This window comes from Vipera berus, assembly GCF_964194415.1.
Source record: "Vipera berus genome assembly, chromosome: 1".
NCBI classification, from domain to species: domain Eukaryota; kingdom Metazoa; phylum Chordata; class Lepidosauria; order Squamata; family Viperidae; genus Vipera; species Vipera berus.
This window is the reverse complement of record NC_138202.1, coordinates 326412-348516: the sequence shown is the minus strand read 5'-3', so window position 1 is coordinate 348516 and position 22105 is coordinate 326412. Positions and strand designations below refer to the sequence as shown.

At 60.0% G+C, this 22105-nt stretch overlaps 1 protein-coding gene across 2 annotated transcripts; it reads left to right on the top strand.

Annotated features, from left to right (window-relative positions):
- The first annotated feature begins 2463 nt into the window (after positions 1–2463).
- LOC308659907 (growth arrest and DNA damage-inducible protein GADD45 beta-like) lies at positions 2464–4154 on the top strand. Of its 2 annotated transcripts, none has more exons than XM_081314015.1 (4): positions 2464–2681; positions 2795–2896; positions 3032–3251; positions 3371–4154. In XM_081314015.1, exons 1-4 carry the CDS (start codon positions 2638–2640, stop codon positions 3482–3484), a joined length of 480 nt encoding a protein of 159 aa, XP_081170141.1. In that variant the 5' UTR covers positions 2464–2637; the 3' UTR covers positions 3485–4154. The 2 variants fall into 2 exon arrangements, with proteins under 2 accessions (XP_081170141.1, XP_081170140.1); XM_081314014.1 differs by having other exon boundaries at positions 3368–4154.
- The last annotated feature ends 17951 nt before the right edge of the window (positions 4155–22105 follow it).

Genomic DNA, 22105 nt, shown 5'->3' with positions numbered 1-22105 from the left:
CCCCCCCCACACACAAACTCTTTGGACAGTGGTGGAGAAATCCTGCTCTGCTTCTTTTGCATTTCTTTCTCTGAGGGCAGCTGTGGTCACAAGCACTAGAGGGCTGGAAGTGAGGAGGGCCCCCTTGGGAAGGGATAGGCTGGAGGGGTTACGACACTGGGGGGGGGGAGAAATTAGCAGCAGGCAGGGTAGAACCCTGTATTCCTAGGAGTAGGGCAAGTATCCAGGAGGGTTGCGTCATTTAGTTTTCCAACAGAATACTAGAGTCTCTGTTCTGCGTTATTGTGGTAGACCTGTGTAGGTCTCCGCCTCAAGCACGGGGGGGGAGCGGGGCATCAGATGGGCTTGGGGGAAGTTCCAGAGGTAGCACAAGAGCCTCACGTGAGCAGTTTCCTTTGACATTTTGCAGGGGTGTCCCTCGGAAATCCCCTGCTCTCTGGTGCCATCCAGATCTGGGCTGCAGGCGGCAGCAGCCAGCTGCTCTTTGCGTTGCTCTCCAGCTGTGAACGTAAACAACCTTTCAGAATCTGGCTGGCCTGCTTTCTCCCCAGCCAGCTCGGCCTCCCTCCTCCCATTTCTGTGGAATTGGGGCAGCTGCCTCCAAAACACTCGCAGACACAAACAAGGGCCCAAAGCGAATACTGCAGCGGGTTCAACAGAGAGGTGGCAGTGAGCTGTGCCAAGGAATGGCCGTAAGACAATGGCAACGCCCCCCCCTGCCAATTCCTCTCAGCTGATAGGAAGGGAGGAGCAGAGCAAAGGGCTCCCCCAGACTCAGGAGCAAGAGCCACTGCAAAAGGGGGGTGCTGAGCTCCAGGACGAGGCCTCGGTGGGCGCTGCCACCTGATTGACCCAGTCTGTGTGAAAGGAAAGGTGTTGGGGGGCAATGAAATGCCAGGGTTGTGGGCTCACTGATCACCCAGGACAGCGATGGGGCCAAAAGCTGCCCTGGGTGGATTTGCTCTCCTGAGAGAGGGGTCCCCGAGGAAAGGGGGCCAACTCGGGGGCAGAGAATTTTGCAGCAGGGGGGGGGAGCTGGGTCTTGCCTGCCCAGAGGCTGGGAAAGGCACAAGAGTCACAACAACAGCAGGAACCACCCATGTCTGGTTTTGGTGACCTTGTGACTTTTTCTCAGCACTCCTGGAGCCCTGAGCGGTTTCAGGTCTGGCCTTCGAAGGTATTTCTGGGACTGGAGCCCCAGAAGAGATCCTGGTTGCGGCCCCCTCACTTGTCCTCTCACTCCCCGTGAGAGCCTGTAGCAGACAAACGCCCGGATTCCTCCTTTCTGCCCTGGGATCACTTCGCCTCCGGGGGGGGGGGGCTGAAGGAAGCGCTGGTGCTCGTCCAATTCAAGGGTCGCTTTCTCGGTAGAGCTGAGAGGGTCTCCTGGCGCTGTGGCTACAGCACCGGCCTCTCTGCGCCCGGTTTTCCAGGACAAGCTGCGTGCGATCCCTCTGCAGAAGCCCGAATGGGTGTTATGGGCTTCCCCTCCTCCGGAGCGCCAGATCCCCCTGGGAAAAGGCCGGGCTGTCCACGCGCTGCACGGTGACTCAGTGGACGTCCTCGCCCACGGCGCGCGAGCCGGAGTCTCCCGGCGTGGCTCAGCCGGGAAGCCGGGACGTCTAGACCCGGAGGCGATGCGCCTCGGGAGCCCAGCGCTGGGAAGAAACGGCTCTCCTTCCTGTCCGGCGGCGCGTGAGTCGCAAGACCAAAGAAAGCGATGATGCAACGCGCGTCGTGTGACCGGCCGCCCTGCAACAGGGTCGCTCGGCCGCCGCGACCTCTCGCCCACTGCGGGCGGGAGGCGGGTTCGCCGAGCTGGACGTTTCTGCGCGGGAGGGGGGGCGGTGTGCCTGGGCAAAAGTGGAGAAAGGCCGAAGAAAGAGGGTGCCTGCAAGCAGAAGTCTTCCCCCCCCCAGCCTGTTGCGTTTCCCCCGTTTGCCCGAGTCTGCATGTGCATCTCCTTCTCCCCCCCCACACACACACACACGCGCTCCGCGCAGGCTTTTCACTCCTGCCAAGAACGTGGGCATCGGGGCTTTCTAGTGGTTTATCATCCAGTGTGAAATCCCCTCCGGCTGACTCGCCGCCCCGCCAAGAGCCGCCTAGCGACCTGATCGCCCGGGGACCGCGGGGAGGGGAGGGGGAGCTGCGCTCCGTCCTCGCCCTCGCTTCCGAGGAACTCCTCCAGTTCTACAAAAACAGCCGCCGCCCCCCCCGCGCGCTCCCCGGGCAGGAAATGCCGCTGCCGGGAAACCTCAGCCGAAACTCAGCCGCTTCTCCGCCCCGAAGACAAACGCTCGCCTTTCCCCGTGGGATTCCTTAGCGGACCAATGGCAAAGCTCGCGGGCCGGCCGGGTTTGCCGGCGGGCCAATGGCAGGCGGGAACGGAGGGACTAAGCCCGCCCCTCGGGTCAGGTATATGTGGCGCTGTCGACCGCGAGACCCCGCAGAGTTTCGGTCGCCGCCGCGGGGAAGGATCCGTGTCAGGAGCCCCGCTTCGAGCCGCGATTGCTTTCGCTTCCCCGCCTTTGGATTACCTGCCCGGTTCAGCTTCGCTCCGTCGGCCTGCCTTGCGCGAAGGCCGGAGGCGCGTCCCCGCTCTGCCCCGCGGGTGGACCGCAGCTCGCCCTCGACATGACGCTGGAGGAGCTGGTGCCTTGTGACAGCGCGGCCCACGGGTGAGCCCGGGCCCCTGGCCGCGTGGGGGGGGGAGGACGGGCGGGAGGGGGAGGGGGCGCGCGGGCGAGGCAGCGGGGCCGCCTCTGACCCCCAGCTCGGCCTTTCCTTCCAGGATGGGGTCGGTGGGCGAGGCGCTGGAACGGCTCTTGGCGGCGGCGCAGCGGCAGGGCTGCCTGACTGTGGGCGTCTACGAGGCTGCCAAGCTCATGAACGCGTGAGTGGAGGAGCCCCGCCGGGCCCCGGGAGCGCGGGCGGCGGGGGGGAGGGGGAGGCGCCGGGCCCCGGCTGCCCGGAAGCCGAGCGAGCGAAGGCGGGCCACCGCCGTTGACCCCGCCGCCCTTCCCCGCAGCGACCCGGACAGCGTGGTGCTTTGCCTGCTGGCGGCGGACGAGGCGGACGGGGAGGACATCGCACTGCAGATCCACTTCACGCTCATCCAGGCCTTCTGCTGCGCCAACGACATCCACATCCTGCGCGCCTCCGGCCTGGAGCGCCTGGCGGCTGTGCTGGGCGAGGGTCCCCCGGGCGGCGGCGCTGAGCCGCGGGACCTCCACTGCTTGCTGGTGACGGTGAGCCGGGCGGCGTGGGCGTGGGCGGTTCTTGCGGGGGGGGGGCTCTTGCAGGGGGGCACCGGTGGGCGCGGAGGCCAGCCTGGAACTCAAGGGCGCCGCTGTCTGTCTTCCAGCAGAGTCCGCACACGGATGCCTGGGGCAGCCAGGGCTTGGCGGAGGTGGCCAGATTCTGCCAGGAGAGCCGGTGCAACGACCAGTGGGTGCCCTACGTGGCTCTGCAGGCGCGCTGAGGCCCCTGCCGGTGTCTGGTGCGGAGCGTCATGTGTGCAGCAGTTGCGTCCGAAGGGAAGAACGTTGTTTCTGTAAAAATCACAATAGCGCCTGACTGTCGGCAGGCGAGCGCGAGCAGTGGTTGAGTCACGCGCCAGAGAGCGAGCAGCGCCAGCAGAAGGTCTGGCTTGGCCCGAGGAGGAGGAGGAAGGCTGCGCTGCTGCTCCATCAGCTGACTGCTTCGAAGGAGGAGGAGGCAGGATGGCGGCTGGGGGACCGTGTGGGCGCCAGGCTCGTCGAGGGCGGAGACGCTGCCCTGCCACAGTGCCAAGGAGGCTGCCTGCCCAGGAGAGGCAGCCGTGATCAGCTAGAAAGCCAAGCTGCTGGGAGGAGGTTAGGCCTTGGGGGGGGGTGAAGGGGGCCGGCGTGCTCCTCTCCAGAACTCTTCCCCAGGAGGAGCAGCAGTGAGGAGCCCAAAGTCACCTCCAGCCGGGGAGCTTGTGGGAAGAGCTCTCCAACCATCAGCTGAGGAGGATTTCTCTAGTTTTAAAAAACTTCCTGGTACTGATCATTATCTACCTTGGAAGATTTGCATGTTTGCTTTCGACTTTTCTCTGAAGATGAAATTCTGAAGTTGCAGGAGCCAAATGCAAATTTATTTTTCAGTTAAAAGGATAATAAACATATGTTCTGAAAGTAACACATCAGCAAATCTTGAGTCTGTCTTAGGGGCCACTTTCGTCTTCAAGGGCCTGCCTCTTTGTGTTCCCTGCATGTCCCTGAAAGGGGGGGGAGGGTCAAGCATGCCTTTTGCACAGGATCAGGCCCAGCTGTTGTACCAATTCTAGCAGCTGGAGTTGCCTTGTGGCATTTCAAAAGGGTTGGGGGTGGATGGATTTCCCTGCTCTACTTGGGATGCCTCCCTTAATTCTGCTCTCCTTTGGAGGATCTTGGTCCCAAAAGGCATCCGTACTCTCCGTTTCACTGCTTGGTCCAGGGCCTCATTCGTGGAAAGCGTGTCTGAGTGTGAGCAGATGTTGCATAGTTGGAGCAGGTTCCAGATTGCAACAGACCTCTTGTAAAAAAAAAAGTGTGTTCCAAAATGTTCCTAAACCTGTTCCTTCAGTTGGATCTGAGGCGGAGGAGCCAACAGGAAGCCCAGCCAAGCAGAGCAGCGCCAGGCAGTTGCCCTTGCCACAGAGTGAAACTGGCATGGTCCCCAACCGCCCTCTCCTTGCCAAGCCCCAGAGCGAAGGCCTGCAGGATGGCCTCCCGTGGGGGGGGGGCATTGCTGCAACTGTTTCCTTCTGCAAGGTTTGGGGGGAGCTTCCTTCCCACTCCTCCCCCTCCCCCGCACGCCCCCACCTTCAGCCAGCCCTGCCCTGTGCTAATCGGCAGCTCCCATTTCCCGGAACAGCCAGGGGGCCTCTGAGTGTGCAGTTTCCCTGCTGGGATCCTGGGCTGGCTTGCTCAGGAATGCCATTCCACCACAAAGCTGTTTCTTAACTCTGCAGAGTTTTCCCAGAAAACGGGCTGCGTGCTGGGCAGATTCCCAGATGCTGGGCCCGGCCTCTCTGGAAAGATCCCCAGGAGGCAAGGGGATTACCCAAAACGGAGGGAATGTTCTCCCCAGATGCAGTGGGACCACATGGCACGTGGGCTCCTCACAGCTGAGGATCTGTCAGAGCTGCCCCCCTCCCTTAGATTTTCAGGGAGCAAAAAGTTCAATGACACGGAAATGGGCTGGCCTGGAGTCTGCCTGGTTCTCGCTGAAGGCCAGGCTGACCTTCCTTTCTCCAGCTGAGCCCTGCCTAGCTGGGACTTTGGCCAAGCCGCAGTGTCACAGGAGAGTGTGTCTTGTTCATGTTGTTGTTAGCTGCGAAGTCGTGTCCGACTCATCGCGACCCTATGGACAACATTCCTCCAGGCCTTCCTGTCCTCTACCATCATCTGGAGTCCATTTAAGCTCACGCCTACTGCTTCAGTGACTCCATCCAGCCACCTCATTCTCTGTCGTCCCCTTCTTCTATTGCCCTCGATCTTTCCCCAGCATGAGGCTCTTCTCCAGTGAGTCCTTCCTTCTCATTAGGTGGCCAAAGGATTTGAGTTTTAGCTTCAGGATCTGGCCTTCTAAAGAGCAGTCAGGATTGATCTCCTCTAGGACTGACCGGTTTGATCGCCTTGCAGTCCAAGGGACTCGCAGGAGTCTTCTCCAGCACCATAGTTCAAAGGCCTCAATTCTTTGGCGCTCAGCCTTTCTTATGGTCTTGTTCATACTGGCCTGTAAAACCTCCAACTGTCTTGCCCCCCCTGTGGCCAACTCCCCCCAGCGGTGGTCTGGGGGAGGGGCTGATTGCAAGCAGAGGACGCCCCAGTGAAAAGCCCCATCAGACTTTGGCGGAAGGGGGGAGCCTGCCAGCAAAGAGGGAAAGCTGAGGGTCCCTTTTGTGGGGGAGAGGGCAAGACAGGGGCACCGCCTCTCCTTGCATCAGGAAATGGCCAAAGAGGGTTCAACAGGAGACCAGGCGGCCAGCTCTTCCTTTGGAGGCTTCTTTCAAAGTGGAATCTACATGCAACACACACACACACACACACACACACACACACACACACACACACACAGCTGTCTCGAAGTGGACTCCATACCCTGGTAAGGCCACACTCCTAATAGTGCATCCGGTTTTGGTCACCACAATATGAAAAAGACGTTGAGACTCTGGAAAGAGTGCAGAGAAGAACAGCAAAGATGATCAGGGGACGGGAGGCTAAAATGTATAAGGAACTGTTGCTGGATTTGGGTATGTGTAGTTTAAGGAAGAGAAGGACGAGGGAGGACAGGATATCAGTCTTCCAGTATCTCAGGGGCTGCCCCAAAGAAGCGGGAGTCAAGCTATTCTCCAAAGCGCCTGAAGGCAGGACAAGAAGCAACGGATGGAAACTCATCAAGCAGAGAAGCAACCTGGAACTAAGGAGAAATTTGGTGAGAACAATTAACCAGTGGAGCAACCTGCCTCCAGAAGCTGTGAATGGCTCCAACACTGGAGGCTTTTAAGAAGAGACTGGACGGCCATTTGTCTGAAATGGTATAGGGTTTCCTGCCCGAGCAGGGGGTTGGACTAGATGACCTCTGAGGACCCCTCCAACTCTTTGATTCTTTTATTCCAACACCCAGAGTCCTGGAGAGCCAGGCTCTGTTGCCCCTCCCCCTCCTGCCTGCAGGGACTTCCCTGGAAAGGCTCAGCATCTGCCCTGCCCCCCCAAACCCCCCCCCAGCCTGACACACTCTGGGCAGACGGCAGGCCTGCCTCCTCCGCCATCCGCCAAGGCTGCTCCTGTCTGAGACTTCTCCAGATGTGGGGAACAACAGCCCGGCTTTCCCTGAGAGAAGTGGGGGAGGGGAGGGGATGCTAGAGGATCTGAGTGCGAAAGCCAAGAAGGAGCCGCTTTTTGGCAGGCTATCCCAAACCCCTTAAACCAGAGGGCAAAATGGTACCTCCACAACCAGGTCCAGTCTATCCTGATCTCCGCTTACTGGAAGGGGGATCCTGATTCCAGCCCAGAATCCACTCACAGGATCTTCCACCAGAAGACGTTTCTCAGTGGCTGGGGGGAGGGGTGGAATCTTTAAACAAAGTTTTTTCTCCTAAATGGCCAACTTGGAGCAGTGGGATACAACAAATCCTTTCTCTTTAATCGTGTCTCAGCTGGACAATTGAACACCTGGAACCCCTCCTCTCTTGCAGAGCAGCCACAGGCTGTTCCCCCCCTTCCCAAATTCTAGGCCCTGCTGCCAACTCTCCCACCCCCACCTGCAGGATTGCAGTGTTGGGACTGGCTGTGCCCCTTTGGTCTCCTGGTCCCTTCCCGTCATCCACCCGGCCGGCCCCTCGCTTCTCCTGAGCCTCACCTCAGCCGGAAGCCACTTTGCCAAGAGCGGCACTGGCCCCGTGGCCTCAGAGGAAGGACTGGGCGCAGCTCCCCCCCCCCCGCTGGGCACGGGCCTGGGTGGCCTCTCTGGCTTGTCTTGCTGAAGGAAGCTGGTGATTGGCGGCTGGCTCAGCCCTTCGGCCCCCCAAAAGCACCGGGGGCCACCGTCTCCCTTGGCTGAGGGAGTGACCGGCATCCTGTGGGCCTGCTCAGCAGTGTAAGTGTGATTGTTGCCCTGAGTTGTTCCGATGGACATGAAGGTGTTTGTTGCCTTTCCTGGAACTGTAACGAGGGCCTTCCCCCCCACCGACCCCACCCTGCATTCCCCCCCCCCCGTTGGCATTGCATTGACAGAGGTGCCAGGCCAGCGAGGCTCCTGGGGATTAGCCAGGAATTTGGGGACTTGCAATTCTGAGCAGGAGGGTCGCACAGCCCTCCCTCTTGCCCAAATTGAGGCTTCCTGGCTGTTCCTGCTCTCTGCTGGAGTGAAAAGACCCTCTCCGGAAAAGACCCCCCCACACACTTTTGCAAGGAGTGGTTGCCTAGGAACGACTGATTCCTAAACCGGCCTCTTTGGGTCTCCCGGCCTGCTGCTCCCAGCCAGGTTTTCCAGAAGCAGTTTGCCATTGACTCCTTCCCGGGCTGAGCGGGAGGGACTGGCCCAAAGTCTCTCCGCTGGGTTCCTGCCTCAGGCAGGGCCCGAATCCACCGTCCCTGGTTCCTAGCCCACAGCCTTCACCACTACGCCACTTCGGTTCTCGGCCTCCGCCTTCGGCACCGCGGCAAAGCTTGACTCACACATAACCTCCTTTGCAACGCGCGAACAGTTGCCCGCTCGTCTGAATTCCTTCGGAAACCAGGAACAACCGGAGGCGCAAGAGCGGGCAGAAGCAGCCCGCCAGCTTTGCTTCGCTCGAACGGGGCCAATTCCAGGGCTGTGAAGATGGAATGGGCCGCCCCCTCCTCCCCCTACCCCTACCCCCGGCCTAGCCTCTAGGAAAAGGCCGCCGTCCAGCCGAGGGAAGGCGAGGGGCGCAGGCCGCAATCGCGTCGCCCCGGCCCGGCCGGTGGAAAGCCCCGACCTGGGCCGCGGAGGCTCTGCCGGGGGAGCCCCTTTGCGCCCTCCCCTGCAGGGGTGAAGCTCGGGACTCGAACTCAGCTCGCACAACCGGATCAGCAAAACGTCCGGCGCTCCTCGCAACAGTCCGGCCCAAAGGGGCGTCTGCAGCGCTTGGCGGAGGGCAACTGTCCCACGTCCCGGGGCTGCCCCTTGCGGAGGCGGCGCCGCTCCCCTGGGCCGCCGGGGCGCTCGGCCAGGACAGGCCCTGCTCTTCTGCGCTCGGCCGCCCGCCGGCGTGGAGCGGAGCCACGCAGACGAGACTGGGCTTGGCCGGCGCCGAGAAACTCGCCGAGATCCCTCAGACCAAGCGAAGGGGAGCGGAAAAGAGCCGCCCCTCCCCTCCCTCCCCCCGAACTACGGCGGGAGCCTCCGTGCAGCGCAAGACCCCGACGCGCTTCTGCAGAAAGTCCCCCGTCCGGCCGACGCAGGAAACCCCGAAGCCCAGAAAGCGGGGGGGGGGAGTTACGACTGGTTCAGCTGCCAGAACTCTTTGCCTCTCTTCAGCCACCCGAGGCAAACATCTGCAGGGCTCCCCCGCCTCCCTCGGGGTCTGACGGCCAGCTGAACCCCCCCCCCGCCCCTCCAGGCAGAGCTGACTCGCCAAGGGATTGCTGGCCGGAAGGCTGCCCAGCCCCAGGGAGGGAGAGGCCCTGGGGAGGCGCCAGAGGGGACCCCCCCCCCCCGCTCACCACAACCCTGGCCCCCTTCACTGCCAGACCACGGCGGGGGCAGGCGCTTCCTGGGGCCCAGAAACTCTCAGGAGGCCACATTTGGAAGGAGAGACACCGGAGGGTGGGGTGGAATAATTCCGGGGGCCTCAAGCAGCCCCCCTTCCCTCCCCAGCCCCCCAGTTCTTCCTTCTCTGCCTTCCTCTGAAGCTCTCCCTCTTTGCCAGAAGCCCTTCCTAGCTGACGGGGCGATTGGGAACTTCCTAAATTTTAAGGGGGCCCCGAGACCCAGAGAAGGGGAGCTCCCTGCATTAGAGGTGCCTTTTGGGGGTTCAGGGCATCTCCCCAGCTCCAGGACGACACCGGTTTCCACTGGGAGTCTGGAATTTGCACCCGGATCTAGACAGGAGGGCAAATCAGGACCTGGGAAGCTGGGAAGAGAGCCACGCGTGGACCAACCACTCCAGTAATGGAGGAAGCCTCCTCCAGGGCAGCTCAGCCTGGCTGGCATTTCCTTTCCCAGCCTTGCTTCCCCACTTCCGGTGTGTGGAGAGGAGCCGCAGCAGTTTTCCCAAGGGAGTTTTCCTCTCTCCCGGACAGGCCAGGGAGGAGGCGAGCCTGGGAAGCAGGGTTGATCACTTCCCAGGAAGCCCCAAGGATGACTTTGCCACCCCAAAGTGTGTGTGTGTGTGTGTGTGTGTGTCTGTGTGTGTGTGCCAGAGAAGGAGACACACAAAGCTCCAGAAGCCAGGAGGGTGGCTGAATAAGCCATGACTTTGTTCCTTGTCGTGAGGCAGGGCAAACTATCCGGAAAGGACCGGGGCCTGTTTGAACCTGCATGCTGGGCACGGCTTGCCAAATGATTTTACATTTTCACATGCCTGATTTTCATTAACCAAATGAAAGAAGCCATGCCCAGGCGGCACCATTGTGTTTGTTGCATGGAAAGGGGGGGGGGAAATAAACTGGGTTAGTGCTATCAGATGCCAAGGCCAGCAGCCGGCTATAAATAACCTCTATTTTGCAACCAATTTCTTTGGGTGTGACTCCCTGTGACTCCCTCACTAGGATGAGAGAGGCTGGATGCAAATGTGTTTACTCCTTTGAACACGGAGCCCTCCTGACTCAGCCCCTCCCCTCCTCTTCAGCCGCTCATTAATAAGCAAGCAATGGGATCTTCCTTATGGCCTGGGAGCAAGGCCCAGCGGCCCCCCCCCCGCGTGGCGAGAGGGGATGCAGCCCTTTGGGGCTCTGCCAGGTTGCCACAGAGGCGGCCACAGGTGGCACTGAGGCTGGTCCTGGGGGGGGCGAGCAGAAGATGCACAAGCCCTCCGGGCAGCCAGGGGGAAACCTGGGCTGGGGCCAAGGCCGGTCCCTCCGGGTTTGGGGCAGTCAGCCACCGGCTTCTCTGGGGCAAAAGCTGAGGGCAAAAGCAACCGTGCCAGCGGCTGTGGCAACTTACCGGATTTCCGGCTGGGTGGGGTAAACGAGGGCTCCAGAAAAACAACACAGGGAAGGCCCCGAGGGTGGGGTATTCTCTGGCAGGTGCCACTCCCACACCTGCACAGTGCCGGGAACTGGATCTGCCTCTCTGGGCTGCAGAGGCCCCGCAGGCATCGCCTGGACTCCTGGGCACGCCTCTGCTGTGGCCCCTGCTCAGAGCAAGGACAAGAGGGGCCCCAAACAAGGGGCCGGATGCCAAAGAGGCTGGGGACAGACCCCCCCACCAAGCTGGAAAGACCTCTCCCCCTCCCCTCCTCCTCTTGGCAAGCAGGCCGGGAGAAGACCCCCCGCCTGGCCCCTCTTCCCACCTGCTGAGGAGTCCCCGAGGGTCCCAACACCCGGGAGAGGATTTCTTCAGGGTGTCCCTTGCCCCTCCCTGCCAACCGGGGAAGAGGCTTTTGGAGCACCGCAGAGCCCCAGGATGGCCTGCCAGGCAGAGGTGTGTGCCAGGCAATCCTTAGCACACACACACACACACACACACACACATACACACCGCTTTCTACTTGCAGGGGGTTCAAAGGGAGCAGCGAGGCCCCTCCAGGCAGCCAGTGAGGATCTCAGCCTGCAGAAAAGCTGCCCCCTCTCTCAAGCTTGGTGGAGCCTTGGTGGAGCAGTGGGCTAATGCCTCCTTAAGTAACACCAGCTGCCTGCAATTAGTGCAGGTTCGAGTCCCACCAAGCTCAAGGTCGACTCAGCCTTCCATCCTTCCGAGGTAGGTAAAATGAGGACCCAGATTGTTGGGGGCAATAAGCTGACTTTGTAATAATGCCGCTTGGGCGGGGGGGGGGGGACGAAAGCCCTAATAAGTAGGCATATACATAGAATGAAGGCTATTGCTAAGCACATTGATTTGTGCTTTAAATTGTAAGCCGCCCTGAGTCTTCGGAGAAGGGCGGGATATAAATGGGATTGGAAAAAAATCCCCCCCCCGTGTTTTCCTTGTGGTGTGTTTTTCTCTCTCCAGGAGGGGGGAAGAGGGAAGGGGTTGGCAACTCAACTCACAACTCTTTCCCTGAACCTTCCCAGCCAGCGCAAACTTCGTCAGCAACAACGCCGACCGGTTGGTTCCCACCGGGACCAAAAGGCCAAGCCCGCCCCTGCCCCAGAGAACCTTTTCCCCAGCAGCAGCAGCAGAGTCCCTGCGGGGAGGAGGGGCCCCTCCTGGGCAACCTCTTATCCTGGCTGCCCTGCCCCCCCTTTCAGTCTGCCCGCTCTCCGCTCTCATGGCCCCACTGTTGCTGGGGGGCTGCGAGCAGCGTGAGGGGCTTTGCTCACGGCCAGGAGGGTTCCGGACCAGCCGGCAGTGTCCCCTCCCCAAAAGACAGCCTCCCCCTCGCCCCAACCAGCAGGAGCCAATTGGCTAAGGGGGGGCGGGAGCACATTTGGAAGACGGGCCAGTTTGCACAAACAGGCTAACCCCCCCCCCCGCCCGGAAAATCCATCCCGACCGCAGAGAGGCTTCCCTGGGGCCGCAGCCCAGAAGCTGCCCCACCCCCACAGCCGGCGCCCCACCCGCGTATCCGCCAAGGCCGACCGTCTCCCCGGGACCCCTTGAACGCCACGGCCGGCCTCCCTCGTCCGTGCATTGCGGGTCAGGGCCAGGGCCGGAGCGTCCCCCCTGCCGCCCCACCCGTGGCCAGCGGCCTTCCCCATTGGAAGTTCCCCCCGCTCGGCCCGGCTGGGCACCACAGAAGGGAGCTCCGGCAATGGCCCTGGCTTCCCTAGGGGAGGAGGAAGAGAGCCCGAAGGTGACTGCCTCTGATCATGGAGGGTCCATTTATGGCCATCCGTGATGATGGAGGATCCACGAGTTTGCTTACAACCCAGAAGGGATGCCCAGGTGGGGCACCTCCTCACCAGCCCTGTCCTTCTTCTCGGCGGATCCCAAGTGGGAGGGGAAGGGGGCCCTGCGGTGGGGCAGAAATCCCCGGGGGAGGGGGCCTGTCTGTCCTGGGGTGGAAGAGGGAGGGGCCCGGCTCAGAGACTGGCAGACTGGTGCCCCCTCCTGCTCCAGCCCCAGGGAGGGAGGGCCCAGGCGCACGGGGAGGGGAAGGAGTTTCTGGCTCCAGCCCAGAGTCCATCTGTCCATCCCAGGAAGGCAGCGGCTACTCAGAGAACCATGAACAACCCACCCCCCAAAAAAGGGGGGATTCAGTCCAAGCTTGCTCGAGGAGAGGTCTGGAGGGGGGACTCTGGCCGGTGGCTCTTAAGAGGAGGAGATGTGTAGGGGGGGAAGAGTTCGTGGCCTGCACTCACACGCCTGCCCTGCACCCCCCCTCCCCCCCAGCCCCTCCCCGGAGACTGTCAGTAGTACCAACTGGGTCATCTAGAAAGAAAAACTCTCCAATCCACGGTTAGTGAAAGGAGGTTTTTACTCAAGCCAAGCAGCTGCAGAGAAGCAAGGCTGGATCTGCAGTTTCACACCCAAAGCATCTGCTTCTCCCTCCTCCCCCCTCCCCCTCCCCCCCTTCCTCCTGGTTATCCTGAACTGCCCAATTGCATCCAAAGGAATTGTTTTTGAGTAACAGTCCCTGACTTGGCAGGCTGGATGGTCTCCCATCCCTTCCGGGACCTTGGAACGGCCAGCGGTTCCCATGGGGGCCCCTTCCATCCCCCCCATCCCAGCCTCCCCCCCCCTTGCCCATGGCAGGCTGGCATCTGGCCCAACCAGGCTGGTGAAGCGGGACGGAAGTCCTGACAGAGACCCGCTGCCAGCACCATGTTGGGCTTGCCCAGCTCTGAGTGGCAGAACCGGGGAAGGCGGCCCATTGGTGACCTGCCAGCCTGAGCCTGCTGGCGGTCTGTGTCCCAGTTTGGGGGGGGGTCCTTGGGCCTCCAAATCCCTTTCTAAAGCTCAAAAGGGGGAGGGTGTCACAGCATGCAGTACCGTGGGGGGGGGCTATCTTGGGCCTGAATAGCACCGAGCTCCGCTTTTCTCCTGGCTGGGCTTCTCCCCCCCCTCCCTGCAGCTGTTTGGCCCAGGGTCTCCTTGCTGTCTCGTGACAACTGTCTCGTGACAGAGCTGGGCCTCCTGCTTTGGGCCAGCCAGACGGCTGAGGCTTCTGTCTTGGCTTCGCTTCAAAGCTGTTCCTGGTTCGAAACTTTTCTCCGTAATCCACATTCGGCATCCTGGCATTTGGTCAGATCCAGCCCAGGACTTGAAGAGGCAGGAACAGCTTCCTTGGGTTCAACCCCGGAGATTTTAGCCGCCCCGCCCCCCCAGACACAAGATGCCCCAGTCTGACCCCTGAAAGCAGAGCCAAGCTGCCACGGCCCCTTCCCAGGCCTGCCAGGGTCTTCCTGGTGATGCCAGGCGCTGTTCTGCCTGGGCGTGGAGGGTTCCTCCCCAGGGGTCAGCCGAGGCTGCACAGGTCACCCTGTTTATTTAACTGACCTACGGAACAGGAGAGAGGCCGGCTGAAGGAAATGGCAATAAAATGGCTTGGGGGAATGCCAAGGACGAGGCCGCTGCTGGCTGTGGGACTCCAGGCCTGGCTCAGCCGGGCTGCACCTTCCCCCCTCCAGCCGCGTGGGCTCCCTCTGACTCAGCACGGGAAGTCCCCAGCGAGGAGCTGCTTCTGCTTTGCCGAAGACCAGGACTTTCATCTTGAGCTGGAAAAGGCTGTTCAGCAAGGAGACGCCTGGGCAGCCGAGAAGGGGGGGATGCCCGCCAGCTGCTTTAAACTCATCTTCTCCTTCTCGCCCTCGCCACTGAGTCGTGCTGAACTACAGCCTGGCAGGGATGCCCAAGCTGGGAGCCTTTGAAGTTCCTCCCATTATGCCGGCAGGTTGCCCCCCCCCTCGCAGCTGCTCCAAACCGTCCCCGGGCAAAGCAGGAGGGCGAGCAGTTTGTACCCTGCCACGCACAGCCTTCAGCTTCTCCTCCTGCTGCTGCCTGTGGGAAGCCGAGCCGCGAGCTGGGCGAACCCTCACTAGCTTTACGGCAGGGCAGCGTGCTGCCTCAGCCTCTGGACTCCCTTAAGGGCCCTTGCTTTGACCCCGATGCTGGCGGAGCTATCCTAGAGCCCCACCTTTGGCCTTTGGGGCATCTGGGAGTCCCAGCTGCTTAAAGGGACCCTCAACGTTTTTTCCTTGCTGAAACGCTTCCTTGCGCCAAGTGGATGGTGCATCACGCACGGCTATTGTAGGTAAGGGATCTTACACTGCTGCTCAGTGTTCATCCCAACGTTAAGACCTATAGGCTTCAACTGCCAGCATTCGCCAGCCAGCCAGGCTTCGTTTTAGCTTTGAAAAGAAATTAATAAATTAATAAATACCTACACACCATCAGGAGGTTATGACCCCAATCGGCTTTAATGGCTTCCAGAACTCAACCCACAAGGAAGAGGGGGAGGGGGGGTTGGGGTAGGAATAATTAGCAAGGGAATTCAATGTATTTACATTCATTGGAGGGAAAGGGATTACAAGAGAGTAAGCAAACACACAGTGGGCTTGGGGAATGCAGGGGAAGGCCTTAGCCCCTGCTCTCAGCTCTTGGGATACAAAAGGAGGACTTTGAGGTGAAATTAATCATGCAGTTTAAGATAGCAGTGCAAGCTGGCCCTGGGTGCTAATTAATTAATCAAGGTTGGAGAGCTGAGCTAACTTGCAATTAGTACCTTTCAGGGAATCACAGTTTAGGAAGAGATAGGTTGTTCCAACACTCTCTCCCCTCTGCAAGGGGGGGGGGCAATTCTGTGAAGAGGGAAAAGAAGGAAAAACCCCCACAAGGCCCAGCAGTGCCAGGGTAGCCATATTCAGGTTAGAAGTCACCCCCCCCCCCCGGAAGCCGGTCAGGGCTCTCTTTCCATGGAAGTAGTGCCAGAAATGCTGCTCTTGGTTGGGGTTAGGTTGACTAGCACAGACGGTGCCACCTAGTTTGGTAACCTCATCAGGGCTTGTGTTTAAATGCTTCATGGAACATCTGCAACAAAGCCAAGCTCAGAGACCACCAAGGACCCCACAGTTGTCATTGTCCCCCTCCTCCTCTGTTGCCCCCCCTTCTCTTCCACCTTTGAGAATAGAATAGAATAGAAATAATATAGAATAGAATAACGAAGAATAGAATAGAATAGAATAGAATAGAATAGAATAGAGTAGAGTAGAGTAGAGTAGAGTAGAGTAGAGTAGAGTAGAGTAGAGTAGAGTAGAATAGAATAGGAAGGGACCTTAGAGGTCTTCTAGTCCAGCCCCCTGCTAAACCATTTCAGACAAGAGACTGTCTAGCCTCTTCTTAAAAATCTCCAGTGATGGATCAGCCACAACTTCTGGTGCCAAGCTGTTTAATTGTCCTCCCTGTCAGGAAGTTTCTCCTTAATTCCAGGTTGCTTCTCTCTTTGATCAGTTTCCAACCGTTGTTTCTTGTCCTGCCCTCTGGTGCTTGGGAGAATAAGGTGACCCCCCCCTCTTCTTTGTGGCAGCCCCTCAAATACTGGAAGATTGCTATCCAGTCTCCCCTATTTCTTCTTTTCTTTAGACTAGCCATGCCCAAGTCCCACAGCCCTTCTTTGTATGTTTTAGTCTCCAGGACATCTTTGTTGACCTTCTCTGAATTTTTTCCAACCTCTCAACATCTTTTTTGTGATGTGGTAACCAAAATTGGCTGCAGTATTCCAGATGTGGTCTCACTAGGGGATTATAAAGCGGTACTAAGACTTCACGTCATTTTGATTCTATGCCTCTGTTTATACAACCCAGGATTATATTAACTTTTTTGGTGGCTGCTGCACATGGCTGGCTCACGGTCAAGCGATCGTCCACTAGGACTCCGAGGTCCCTCTCACAGGGGCTGTTTTTGAGCCAAGTCTCGCCCAGTCTGTACTTGCACCTTTGGTTTTTCCTGCCTAAATGTAAAACTTTGCTTTTCTCCACACTGAAACTCATTTTGTTGGACAGGGCCCGTTGTTCAAGGTCGTTACCTAGTTGGGTCATAAACCATCTGCAATAAAAGAACCAAGATCGGGAAGCCTCCACGCCCCCACCCCGCTCATTTGCATCTCCTGCAACCCACCCAGAACCACTCCCTCCTCACATTCCCTCCCCCCCCAGGTCACAGAAGGGCTGGCGGACCATTTCTCCCCCCCCCCCCGGTGTTTCAGGGGGCCCAGCCTGCGCTCAGCTTCTGGCGATGGCGTGTCTGCTGGTGCTTCCTGCCAGGGTGGCTGCAGCTTCACCCTGGCGCTGGCATCCCGCTCTGCCCACAGATGCTGACTCAGCAGCCTGCCAGGTTTCGGCCAAGCTGGATTGGCAGCATTTTCACCTCCTCCCCGTGATGGGACAGGCTTTGTGCCATTTGTGTCTAGCTAAGTCCACACAGCCTGGCACACACACACACACACTCCTGCGGAAGGAGGAAATGGAGGTGAGCTTTTTCAATCCCAGAGCAGCAGCATAAAGGTTGGGGAATGTTTCCTTTCTGATGTTGCCAAGGGCATCGCCTGGGGCTGGCCATGCGCTTCCTCATCACCGTGTCCTCCTTGGCCACCCTGGCTGTGGATGATGCTCTTGGAGGCAGTGCCTGGGTCATGCGCAGGCACAACCGGCTCAGCCTTGGGCACCTGCCAACTCAGCCTCACGCGACCGGTGCCTCCCTTGGATTTCTTTGGCCCAGTGCGCGCATCCTGCTCTTGTCCCCGGCTGACCTGATGGGCGAGGCACCTCCTCCCACTGCAGAGGCCTCTGGCTGGCTCAGGTGGGACGGTGCCTGCCATTCTGCCAGCCGCCCAGCTGGCCCAGCAAGTGGAGGCAGGTGAGTTGGTCCCCATGATGTGGGATCCTTGCCAGCTGAACGGAGCACGCCGGCCATCTGCTCACCCCGCCGGCAGGGAAGGAAAACCCTGCAGAGCCAGGGACCCATCAGTGGAACTTGTTTGCTCCATCAACACACCGCCCTGCTCGCACACAACACAGTTCATAGTTTTGCAATACAAAACCCATCTCCTGTGCTTTAAGATGATGCGTGCCCTGGAGAAGCTTCCTCCCCGATTCACCTGGGCTGCAAGGGGCGCCTTGATGCTAGGAGGAATTCTTGCCTCCCTCTTACGCACAACGCACAGGCCACCTGCGACACACCCTTGGGATGGCATAGGTGAAACCTGCTTTCTGGGTGCCCCACGCCCTGCAGCAGAATCAAGGGTGCAGCCTGGTATCTTGCAGCACAGCCAGCCCCCCCCGGAAGGCCACGGGTGGCAAAAGGGAGTCTCCGCATGAGGCCCACTCGGCCTTGGCCCTGGGGGAGGCTCTCAGCAGTGCCCCTCAGCCTCCCGCCGCTGGCCCTGGGCCTCCCCTGGCAGAACCAGCTGAGCCAAGAGGCAGCTGGGTGCCTCACCGCTGATCCCCGGAAATCAGTAGGGCGACGGCGGCCCTTTGCACTGGGAGGGCCCCTGTTCTCCCCCTGCATTGGGCAGCTCGGCCCTCCGCCTCAGTCGGGCTGCCCCTCCTTGGGGGTCCCCGGGGACGGCCCGCCCCGGCGTCCACCCGGCTCTTTCCAGGGACTAGCAAGAAGGCACCCCCTCCCCCCACTTACCGTAAAGTGGCCACTCGCCATCTTGGGGGGAAAGGCAGAGCCGGGGGAGAGGCGGCTGACAGCGGCCAGGGCCGTGGGGCACCCCCAGCCAGCCCGCGGGAGCTCGGGGCAGTGGAGGGAGGACGAGTGTAGACCCAGGCCGGCAGGGGGTCTGCGAGGCTGAGCGCTGCTGAGCAGAAACTAGAGATTGTCGTAAGAAACCGGGCAGTTGTTATTTCTGTAAGGGGGCCCTGAAACGCGTCCCCACTTCCAGCTGCCGTGATTGGGCGAGTCAGAAGTTAGTGGCGGGTGAATTCCATCTCCGTTCCTGCAAATCCGGTTTCCCTGCAAAAGGATTCTTACAGCACTTCTGCTCTTCCTAATATTTTTATCTAGATTTATTTTACTCCACTAACTTCTGGAACACACGGGGGCTTTTAGTTGCTTCCTCTCTGCTCCCCAGAAGTGAGTTAATTCAAATGGAATAAACGTTTGCTTTCCTCTTGAGCTGGAGGCCAAGCAGTCTCCAGCAGCAGCCTAGAACTGGCTGGGGAATTCTGGAAGTTGAACTCCACAAGTCTTAAAGTTGCCAAGTTTGGAGAGCCCTGTTCTAGACCACGGGTCTTCAAACTTGGCCCTTTTATGACTTGTGGACTTCAACTCCCAGAATTCCTCAGCCAGCATGCTTGGCTGAGGAATTCTAGGAGTTGAAGTCCACAAGACATAAAAAGCACGCTGGCTGAGGAATTCTGGGAGTTCAAGTCCACAAGTCATAAAAGGGCCAAGTTTGGAGAGCCCTGTTCTAGAGAGAGGAGAAATCTGCAGAGCCAAAGCGGTTTCCTCTGCCATATGAAGGGCCAGCTGTGCACATCTGGCCTTGTGGGATCCCAGCTGAGCCCTCTCTGAAAGGGCAGAAACCATCCAGGGTCCTCCAAGCCCTTTCGACAAAGAACCTTTGAGCCGAATGGTCTAAAATTGCACACACAGGTATTTTAGACAAAGCCCACGCAGAATCCAGCAGTGGCCTCTTCCGTTCCTGAACAGCCTGCCCTCTGGGAAGGGGGGAGGGGAGGGCAAGCACTTTTCTCAGGTGGGGGAATACTCCCAACAGCCCCAACAGCTCATGCAGTTCTGTACGTACCACCACGCAAAAGGGATTTGTTGGCTTGGGGCTGGACATAAGGCGTGTTTCTCCAACAGGGCCTCCCTGGGGGCACCAGGGGGCGGTGCTTAAAGCTCTGGCCTGGATCCTGTAGCCCGGTCCTGGGTGCCCCTCACCCTGTCCCCTGGCACACCACCCTAGCCCATCCTGCCCACCCTCCGCTGCTGAAGGAGGCAGAGAGAAGAGGCCACAGCAGCTCGGGGAGACACCCCTCCCAAGCCGAGTCTGCCGCCTGCATCCTGGCTCAGCCGGGAATCTGGAGGAGGGAGGGAGCCCGCGGCGTCCCCGGCGGCTGCTTCTGCCTCAGTTGGCTTTGCTTAAGCCAGGACTGACTGCCTCCCCAGGACCAGGGCTCTCGACCAGCCAGGCTCTTTCAGTGCCGGGTGGCCCAAGGAGGCAAGGCAGGGTCAGCTGGGTCCGAGAGGCGTCCTTCACACCAGGCTGCATGGCTGCCCAGCTCCCGTCCTCTGGGCCTCCCCCGGGCGAGTCCTTTGCTGGTGCCAGCCTCCTCAGGAAGGACCCTGGGCCTCGGGCAGGGAAGCCAGCGGCCGGGCTGATTCTGTGCCCAGCACGCAGGGAGATCCCCAGAGGCGCACAGACACCGCTGTGGCTTTGCACCCCATCCCTGGCCTGGTAGCGATGGGGCTGCAGGCATTGTGCAAGTCCAGCCGGCTGGTCGCTCTCCGGGTGCCGAGTGGCTAGAACAGAACTGTAGGGTGGTTAACCGGGATTAAATCAAAGGCAGAATTATTATTTGGGCTCAGCCTTTTCAGCAAACCCCCCCCATTTGTGCCACCTGGCAAGTGCAAAGATCACTGCAGACCAAAGGACTGACACTTGCAAGGGACACAAATAAGCTTCGGGAAAGCCTTGTCCTTCTGAATAAATTTAAATTTCCAGCGAATTTGTCAGTGGTCAAAACAAAGCCTTATGTCATGTCAGAGCATACAAAATAAATCCTGGAAAATTGGTAAAGGTCCATATGTCTGTGTGTTTGTGTGTGTGTGTGTGTGTGTGTGTGTGTGTTTCAAAAGAAGAAAAGAGGGCCCGCCCACTCTGATACTCCTATCTAGGAAAACTCCAAAGCAGAGCATGGACACCCTGACTCAGAAGCACCTAGAAAACCAGGCGGATTTGTCAAAATGTTGCCAACTCCTCTTATCTTTTCACAGGCAGCAGGCAAATATCTTCATTTCTAATTTTCTAAATACCAGGAACACTCTGGGAGGAATTACTAAGCAGCTGATTTGTGAGGCATTTGGAAAAGAACACACCTTTGGCCAAAGGCCAGCATCAGGAAGAAACGGTGCCAGCCACTGGCGAGTGATCAGGTGAGGTGAGCAATGGCAAAAGGTGCGTGTGTGTGGGGGGGGCAGCAGCTGTCTGGAGAGGCAATGCGGGCTCAACTCCGCTCCCTTCCCAACGTGGCCCAGGTGAGCATCGGTGGCTCAGCGCCAGGTCGGAAGGAAAGGGGGAGCAGAGCGGGGGGGGGGTGTCATTCTTCTACACCCCACCGTGCTGCTCTGCTGGAGCGCAGAGGCCGAAAGCCCGACTATCTCCTGGGTGGAGATACAGGTGTCTGGGCATCTTCCCAGGGCAGACACGTGTCTGTCTCTCCGAGCCTTGAGAAAGGACTGCGAGGGCTTGTCCCTCTGGGCGAGCATCTTCCTCAGCGGCTGAGGCTGCAGAAGAGGCCTCCGTGGCGACGCCACCCTCTGCCCACCCGCGGTCAGAGGGGGGGACCCTGCCCGCCCCAGCCGAGCTGCCCGAGACCGGCGCGGGCAGGAGCGAGGGCATTTGGGCCTCCCCCCCCGCTCCGGAGGCTGCCAGGGCGGGCGGCGTCCCTTTTCCTGCCTGCTCCGCCCGGGGCAAAGCTGCGGGACGCCTCCGGGACAAAGTTCAGAGACGCCGCTATAAATAGCCGCCCTTGTTCCTCCGCCGCTATTTTTAGCTCCCCGAGAGCTATAATTACCTTCTGCTGCCGCTGCCCCGGCTGGCTGGCGCTACCGCCGCTCGCCCAGGGAGGGGCCGGCAACGGCGGCCCGCTGTGTCCAGCCGGGGCGACGAGGGCCGGAGACCGCAGGCAGGGCGTGGAGGGCACCGCCGGTGGGCAGCCGGTGGGCGGCTGCAGAGGCTGCAAGAGCGCCGGGGCCGGCAGCGGGGATTTGGCTCCGGGGCACTTTGGAGGGGGGGGAGCCTACGCACCCTCTGTCCTTGCTCCCCGTGGCCCTCCCCTGAGTGAGAGCACCCCAACCGCCGCATGCCCGTCCCCGGCCTTGGCACTTCTGCCCCCGCCCCCCCGTTGGCCGATTCCAAGGATTGTAAGCCTTCCCCCCCCCCCGCTTGGTATTCATGTCCTGTTTGCCTTGCCCAGAAGATGCCCGTCCGAGCCTTCCTTTAGCACACGCGGCCACCTTCCTTTAGCACACGCAGCCACCGTGGGCTCACCAAATTGTGCCGGAGGATGGGCGTGGTGGTGCAGCGTCTCCTGCCCCGGGTGAGCCCGTTGTGAGCAGGGCCCCCCCCCCCCGAGGAATGGCGCCTTGGCGGCCCTTCAGAGGAAGCCAGGAGCCCGACAGGTGGGTGGCGGAAGGAAACACCCCCCCCTTTACTCTGCTCTGCAGAAGCAGATTCCCCCCCCAGGAGGCTGTACCCGAAAGGCCCCGGCAAGGGCCCACCAGTGCCCCCCAAGGAGAGATTATGGAGCGGGGGGGGGGGGCAAAGGGGAGCTGCCTCCCCCAGCCCAGAGAAAGT